This window comes from Benincasa hispida, chromosome 6, assembly GCF_009727055.1.
Source record: "Benincasa hispida cultivar B227 chromosome 6, ASM972705v1, whole genome shotgun sequence".
NCBI classification, from domain to species: Eukaryota; Viridiplantae; Streptophyta; class Magnoliopsida; order Cucurbitales; family Cucurbitaceae; genus Benincasa; species Benincasa hispida.
In genome coordinates, this window is record NC_052354.1 from 23060216 (window position 1) to 23068786 (window position 8571).

Consider the following 8571-nt stretch of genomic DNA (forward strand, 5'->3'; position numbering starts at 1 on the left):
ACGCAATGATGGCACATCCGACAATCGATCTTGAGCTTTAGCGACCAGCGCATTTTAACCGCATGTGGTAATAAAAAACAACACCGCATGCGACGATCGATCGAAGATGTGAAGAGCAACGCATTCACGGATGATTCTAACAAGTGTACAGCTTTTTGTTGTGCAATTATGACGGATTGATCGTGGAGCAGAAAGGAATTTCCCATTACACCATTGCAGGAATTACCATAATTATACAGTTGGGACTATAAATTCAAAGAGCCAAGGTCTTGTCATAAATAGCTTCCTCAAATTCGCTGAAATTCATACTGATATGGGGAGAGAGAGGCTGGTCTGAAGAGACTTTACAGAGTAAATCCGGGAGAACTACGAGACAAGACTAAAAAGTGAGTCTCCGAGCAAGGAATTCTTCTGATTCTCGAAGTTGAAGCTCTGTGCAAAAGGTCAATTCTACCGAGAAAGCAAGCCTGAGAGGGAAGCTTTCCTCTCCACCACATCCATACACTGGCAAACACAAGTCTCCGATCGGGATCTGTGTCAAGACGTTAACACTCTTTCCGTATTTTTTTCTATTCTTTAATTCATCTTCTTTAATCCTTCATTCACAAACATGTATCAAACGCTTAATTTTAGAATTAAATGTTATCATTGTCATCATTATCATCTCTCTGCCTCTTTCCATACATTTATCATCCATTTTCTCCATGATGTATTCTTAATCCTCGGGGTAAAAAGCGAGAATTAAACGAGTGAGTCAATCTGTGTCAAGGAATCAATTAAGTTTAGCTAAAGCATACTCGACAGTATCTTCACCTGTGAGAGCAGAAATGAAGATGTTATTCTGCCTATCGAGAGAAGGTTGGAAGAATGTGTTAACTAAAGCGATAAGTATTTCCAGAGATGGAAACAACCTTGCATTCATCACGTTCATCTCTGTTTCACGACGTATGGGAACGCGACCGATCACTGAAAGGTGTACGCCAAGGGAAAGTGGAACCTTAGTTGTGTCCTTAACGCGATTGACGAACTTACGATGTTTTTACTCTTTACTCTTTCTCTTTCTGCTTCATCCATAAGACTTGCCATTGCATACATCGATTCTTTTGTACAACTTCACAGCCAGTCCTCGACCCCTGTATCGTATATCATAATAGTTTAGGAATTTACTTTATCAACACATTTTTACTTTCAGCGCAATTTATATTTATGTACAAACCAAAATTCTTTATTCATTATTATAACCGGTCGCATGTATCACATAAGTATTGCATTTAACGACAACAATCCCCATGTTCAACCTTGGATCATTCTGAGAAACCTGCGTTTGAATTATACTTGGTTTCAGTGAAAGGAAACTTGTGACACGCACTACTTCATCGCATACTACGAGCATATCACTATCAACGCATACACTTAAAACATAGTATCGCATAAATTATCTTTATCGTATATCCTTGAGCACATGCTTAAAATGGAAACATTAAATTACCGTTACAAGTTTATGGCAACATGAGCTTGTATGATTCATATTCATCATTGTCCATGTGCATAAAGATAAATTCTAGTCATCAGTTATCATTTATATTTATAATAATATTAATTATTGGATAATTAATTATTTTCTTTAAATAACCAATTGAGTGGGTGGTTATTGTTTTCATAGTAACCGCGAGATAAAAGAAAAATAGTTTTCCTAAATTTAGTAAGATTTACAAACTGTTGAAATTTTTTTCATAAAAGTTCTTTGAGATTTCTTTCTCAGCAAAAAGGATCTCATGGTAGTCGTCAAGTAAATATAGATTTACTAAATGACGGTTAGGACGAGCTAAACTATCGTACAGTGGCGAGCTAAACGATCGTACAATATTTACTAAACGATCGCATAGTTTTGCTAAACGATTGCTTGCCCAAAGTAAACGATCGTGTAGTGTTTGTAGGTGATAGACTGAGTTAAGTGATGAGCTAAACGATTGCATACTTTTGCTAGACAATCGCTCAGCTTTATCTGAACGATTGGGCATCGACCTATGCGATAGGTCTCTGTCATCTCCCACTTGCCCAGTTGTGTACACGATCGATGTTTCCTCCTTCGTCTGCCTCATACCAAGTCTGAATAGAGCCGACCCTCTAGATTCTCACACCGAGAATACCAAAGTAGCCTTGTTGGTGGTGTCATACTCAACTCGACACCGTCGAGGTGCTGTGGAGGCCGTTCGTGCTGTAGCTGAGGAGTTTGTGGATGAGGAGATTGTTGAGGACGAGCGCGAAGTGTTCGTGCTGTGTTGCGGTCATGTAGATTGAGTGTCCGAGGTTGCTGTTGTTCGAGCGGTCGTGCACAAAGGAGCGTGGAGGCGCATCTTCAAATGTTCGTAGAGTATTCTCTTTGTTCATTTGAGTTTTCATGCTGTAATTTCTCTATTAATTGTATAACCACACGTTTCTGTAGATGACTGTAATATGTGATGTTCATTCATGATTGTGATTTGGAATTATCTTATTTCCGCTACTCATGGAAATCTCGAGTATGATTTCCTTCAATGATATAAATAATAGACAAACTTGTTTAAAGTTATAAAACATTTTTTTACTAATTTAAATTTATTTTTTGAATGTTTTGTTTTTATAATTTTCCAGAATTGTCCCATAGAAATTGACATCTTCTTGATATTTCCATCGAAATTTCTGTAAAATTAAGACTTTGATATTTCTGTCAACATCGATATCTTAAACCTTGATTGTGAAATATGATTCTCTAAATCTTTTCTTATTTAAATTTCACAAAACAAAATTGTCATTTGGTAAAAAAAAAAAAAACACATTTTTTCTTAAATTTTCATAAAAGTAACAATTTAGTTCGTAAACTTTAGTTGATAACGATTTAGTCCCCATGCTTTCAGATTTATAACAATTTAATTCTTGAACTTTAATAAATAACGATTTAGTTCCATACTTTACAATTTATAGTGATTTAGTCCTTACCGTGAATTTTTTTAATCAAAATTAAGTGTCAATTTTTATTACATAACGACTTAGTCTTTATAGTTTATAGATAAACTTAATTTTTGATGATTTATAAATTTAAACGTATAAGAAATATACTAATATTTTTTACGACGGGAGTAAATCGTTATAAAATTGTAAAACACACTTATTTTTTGTATTATTATTATTATTTGTTTTTACTTAATACTTGCATTTATATTAATATGATTATTAGAACAAAACCGGGCGATATTAGGAGAGAATATGGTGGGTTTTGTTTGATGGAAAATATTTGGAGTTGAATTAAAAGTGTAAAAGGGATAAAATTTGTGAGAATGTCAAAATTGGTAAGTTCAGGCTGCCACATGACAGTGCGTAGATAGATATTGACTTGACGCGGAAAAGCACGTTCATTTACGAAAATACCCTTTGAGTTCGTTGGGTTGGGTTGGATTGGACGCAAAGACATGGAAGTTTCAAACGAAGAAAACTCCGGCTATATATATGGAGCCGTCCACTGTTCTCCAAATTCCTTCTTATTTTAGTCTTTTTGCGGAATCTTGTACAACAACGCGGCCCCCCACGACCCATCTCCTCCATTTTCATTATCTTCTTCCTCATTCTGCGCCTAACGCGCTTTCATTGATTATCTTCTTCCAGGTTTGTTATCATCCTCTAATTCATTGATTTCTCTTTCTGGGGTTTCTTTCTTTTCTTGATTTGACCGCCCGTGTTGGGTTTTTCGTTTTCTTTGATATAATAGGGGTTTTGAGGACAATGAGCGATCATCTCGTCCTGTATGTTGACCATTTGATTCGACCTGTTGCTCCTGTTCAACCTGTGTCCGACCCGGTTGATCCTCTCCCTTCTGCACCTCGTGAGGCTGTCGCGAACTCCCCTGCGGCTGCGGCTGGTCCTTCGTGTTCTACTGCAACTGCCGATGATCGGACGGTGGAACAGGATGCACCCAATGAGGAGGAGCCTTTGATTCAGGCGGCTGAGTGCCGCATTTGTCAGGAAGAAGACAGTCTCAATAATTTAGAAACTCCTTGTGCATGTAGTGGTAGTCTTAAGGTATTGGCGCCTCACCCCTTTCTAATGTTTCTTATTCTTGAATGTGAATAAGCAGGCTACCCTGTTCTCTGCGTTGGATTTATGGATGGTGTTGCTGGTGATTTGGAAACTTTGGATCTAGTTCAATGGGGTTTACTAACTTTCTGTATTGGGGATGTGTTTTAAGACTATATTTGTTGCTTTGAACTTTTTTGTTTTCTTTTAAATTCTTTTGTTACTTCCAATGTGGTTTAGTATTCCTGGAAGCAAGCTGGGAAAGGACATAGAATCATGAGTTTAACTAGTATTTTCCAAAACTGTGATGGATGAGAGTTCCGTCTGATTTTTATAGTCTTGTTGAAAAAAGACGTGCTAAGATTTTGATAGGATTTATATCATTAATGTGGCGATGACTGGGATGACGTGCACGAAATAACTTGGTTGATTGGTGGTGTAGTTCTATTCATAGTTTGGTTGCTGATCTTTATAAATTTTTCCCCAATGATTTGTTTGTGACCTTTTAATGTCATCTCCCGTCTAATGGTTTAGTGATAAAATATCGATTTCTATGTCTGGTGTATCTGAGTTATGAACTGGCTTGATAAAACTTGACTAGAAGTATGACCATTATTCATGCTGTCATGGTAGAATTATAGAGATCTGGGAGCTTTGTTTTTTTCTCACCAGAGTGCAACCAAATTAGGTTACGCCCTTTGTATGTCACAATATGAACCCATATGGTGAAATTTAATGGGTTTTTTTGTTTATTAATCTTTTGTACGCGTCTGATCTGGTAAATGGTTTGTGTTCAGTATGCTCATAGAAAGTGCGTTCAACATTGGTGCAATGAGAAAGGGGACATAACTTGTGAGATATGTCATCAGGTATGCATGATGCTTTTGATGTGATATGTCGACTATTATATTATTATTTTTAGAGTTTTTGCAGTTTTAGAATTTCAAATAAATTGCTACTATTATCTTTATACTTTAGCTTGCGTGCAAGTTGTCCTCGTAGTATCTTTTTTCTGAACTCATAACTCTTTGGATTTTGGAAAATTGTATGTTTTACATTGGGAGTTCAAAATTTCATTATTAGTGGTTTAAAACATGCATAAAAGTGCACGCTCAAGAGGGGCATCTCTCCTACCTCTATAAGGCATGCATCTGATGGTTTCATTTTTAATTTTAAATGAGTTAGCATATGCCTCTCAATTTCTTTGTTTTTATATGCTGAAAATGTATCATGTCGAGGAGTTGCGAATGAAAGGGAGAAAACCATATGGTTCAGAGTTTGTTTGGGTTGCTGACTTGCTTTTGTAGGGGGAAACTATAAAAGTCGAGAAAGAGAATTTGCTACTCTAGAAACCCCATGGATGAAGAGACTTTTGCTGTTTTTCTTTTCTGCATATTTGTCTATACTCTCAACCAATCTGTTTTGTCTATGCTCTCCAAGCTCTACCTTTTTTCCGTCTTTTCCTTTGGTACGTCCATCTCTGAGAAAACCATAATGGTGGTTCACTATTATAGCTCACACAATGATTTGGGTTTTTTGCAATGGGCTGGATTCTTTTTTGGATAGTTTGGATCTAACATCATAGAAGATTGTTCCAACTCTGGGAGGAGAAAAAGATGCCCAGCATGTCAATAGGTGGGTTCCTCCTTCCTTCATGCTCAACCAAAAGTAATGTGGGATACTGCTTTAGATGTGCTATGTATGGAGAAAGCTTGTTGGGGATCTTTGTTAGAGTTGGTGGAGGTAAGGGGTTGCCACGAAGATGCAGGCTCTTTAATGTAGAGTGTGATGGTGGATGAGGGATTAGTGGCTAGAGAGGCATTGGTGTTTGCTCAGATTTCGGTCTTATGACATATAGCTTGCTACTGAAACTTTGTTGTTACAATGAATTAGTCTTACCTATATTTTAGCTTGGGGCTTTTGATTCAGGATGTTGGGCTCCTCCTCTCCCCCGCTTATAATTCTTTCTCATTTATCCTTGTTATTGTAACCTTGATCCTGTAGTCTTCGAAGTCTGGACCTTTTCGGGAGTGGGATGTTTTTTAAGCTTCCTGCCTCCATAGTAGGTTGGATGCCTTCTTTATTTCACACATGCATTCATTATGATTGTAATGCCTTCTTTTGCCAACGAAATACAAATGACAATTTATCTGCTGTGTTCACGGTGTATTTTCTTTTTTCTGAATAAAATGCCATCCTCTCGTTGTCTGGACGTGTTTCATGCCATGTTGAATGGTATCATGTGATTTTCATTTGCAGCTTCTTTTTTCTAATGATATTTTTCTTGTTTTTGATGCTGGTATATTTTACTCAATTGCCAGTCTTATCAACCTGGATATACTGCACCACCTCGTTCTGAAGAAACTGCTATTGATATTGAGTAAGTTTAACCCTTTTGTTATTTGCAATTTGCATGCGGATGGTTTTATCAATATTCACGTTTTTGAACACTGAAGCATTTTATTTTCATGTAATTTCTGCACTCTGCATTTGAAATATTGATCTGGATGTGGATACGCACAGGGGAAGATGGACTATTGCTGGTAACCCAATAGACCTGAGAGATACTCGGCTATTGGCCATTGCAGAGGCGGAACGACATTTCTTGGAAGCTGAGTATGATGATTATGCTGCTTCAAATGACAGTGGAGCTGCATTTTGTCGATCCGCTGCTCTTATTGTAGGTTTCCTAAATTTAGTTCGTAGAACACTTTTTTCCTCCTACAAGATGGAATGATATCACACTCTTCACTCTTGTATTTTTGATGAAACTGTATGATTGGTGAATTGTTTGATTTTACATGGCCAGCTACTAGCCCTTCTCCTTCTACGGCATGCATTGACCATAACAGATCCTGATGGCGATGATGATGCATCTGCCTTTTTCTCTGTAAGCAGGATGGCAATTTGTTTTCTTAAAATAGTATGCATAATAGGATGGGTTTATAATCTGGATGTGCCTTGGACAGATTTTCTTGCTTCGTGCTGCTGGTTTTCTTTTACCCTGCTACATCATGGCTTGGGCCATTAGTATCTTGCAACGTCGAAGACAAAGACAGGTTGGTATTAAGTACTTTGCATGTATTTTTGAAATTTTGCTCTTAATAACTGTTTTAAAAGTTATGTATGGTTTGGAATCTGGAATCTGTTTTTCCCAAGAGTGTTCTTTCAACTTTTAAAAACAGAACTGTTTCTGAAGTCAACTCTTATAGAAAAAGTTTATAACAGACCTATAGGTTTATGTTGAAATTATGTCAAAGCAAATATAATCTGTTGAAATTCTGTATTCTCAAGTATAATTTTGGCGTATATTGTAGAAAGCAAGGATCTATATGTAGGTTGACTAGCTATATGAAAGCCTGAAACACAATAAGAGAGAGTTAGACAATGAACTCTTATAGAATGTTTGTTAAGTAAAGACATTTGAATTGAATTGTGTGGTTGTGCACCAACAGGAGGCTGCAGCACTGGCTGCAACACAGGTGGCCTTTGTATTACAACATGGACAGCATAGAGGTTTACAATTTGCAATTGCATCAGCAGGACCGCCCCTCACCCCTCACCCTCATCCTCACCCTCACACTGCCGTTTGAACCTCAATCAATCGTGTAATAATACAATAATTTCATACATGGAAAACCTTTTTTCTACTTGCTCTCATCATTCTTTGCTCCCGACCCAAATTTTCGCGTCTCTAATCTCTGGATTATTTTGGGTTTTCAAAAATCAGGTACCCTCATTAACGAACTTCTATCATTTTCATCTATTTTGCGGCCAACCTATTATGTGTTCATATTCTAGGGAGCTAAGCAGAGAACCTCTTGTAAACCGTGTATTATGTACATTTTGTATTAATATGGTAAACAAGAAGATAGTTAGAAGGAAAAGTAGGGGATTTCCTCATGTACTATCTTTCCTTCAAAGAATTTCCTGTTTCTTGTGCAATTTGTTGGCGATCAAGACGGTGGTATATAAATTTTAAATCAAAGTAGTTTTAGGGTTTTCTTTTTCAACTTATTCTTTCTAGAGTTCATAACATATTGCTTGTAAAATTATTGAAGTGCATGTTGAAGAGATGTTGATATATCAATATTATAATTGAAATGCATGTATGCATGTTAATTGTGTATTGATAAAATGGTCAATAAAGGTTGATATACGATATGATATTTAATTTGAAATGAATTTTAAACCGATATTGTGCTCGAACTGCTTGTCAAATGAATGCTTGTTGTGGCATAAATTCATATAAGGTTAGAAGTTTAACTCTAAACTTCTATATTTATTGGTATATAGGTCTTATTGATATTGTGCCTAAAATACTTTTAAAGTTTCGATTCTGTATCCTTAACAAGTACTAATAACTTAGATAAAAAATTGAACAATCAACAATTAAATGTAATCTCATATGTAAAATTTAGATAAAATTACACTTTTGATTCTTAGGGAGCGTTTGGTGTGCGATAAAAGCAGAGAGTTGAGTTGGTAAAGTTAAATTGTCTGTGTTTATTTGTTGGAGTT

At 36.4% G+C, this 8571-nt stretch overlaps 1 protein-coding gene across 2 annotated transcripts; it reads left to right on the top strand.

The window, feature by feature from the left end:
• Positions 1-3482: 3482 nt before the first annotated feature.
• Positions 3483-8063, top strand: LOC120080164. 2 transcript variants are annotated; one of them, XM_039034736.1, is made up of 9 exons: positions 3483-3642; positions 3746-4056; positions 4848-4919; positions 6372-6430; positions 6574-6730; positions 6860-6940; positions 7020-7109; positions 7506-7658; positions 7781-8063. In XM_039034736.1, the coding sequence occupies exons 2-8, from the start codon at positions 3760-3762 to the stop codon at positions 7641-7643; spliced, it is 894 nt and encodes a 297-aa protein (XP_038890664.1). In that variant the 5' UTR covers positions 3483-3642; positions 3746-3759; the 3' UTR covers positions 7644-7658; positions 7781-8063. The 2 variants fall into 2 exon arrangements, with proteins under 2 accessions (XP_038890664.1, XP_038890663.1); XM_039034735.1 differs by having other exon boundaries at positions 7506-8063.
• The last annotated feature ends 508 nt before the right edge of the window (positions 8064-8571 follow it).

Excerpts from the sequence above, each read along its gene's own strand:
- LOC120080164 (XM_039034735.1), top strand. The coding sequence starts at position 3,760 with ATGAGCGATCATCTCGTCCTGTATGTTGACCATTTGATTCGACCTGTT. Across the intron at positions 6,731-6,859 it reads GTCGATCCGCTGCTCTTATT|CTACTAGCCCTTCTCCTTCT; the intron begins GTAGGTTTCCTA and ends TTACATGGCCAG. Across the intron at positions 7,110-7,505 it reads AACGTCGAAGACAAAGACAG|GAGGCTGCAGCACTGGCTGC; the intron begins GTTGGTATTAAG and ends GTGCACCAACAG.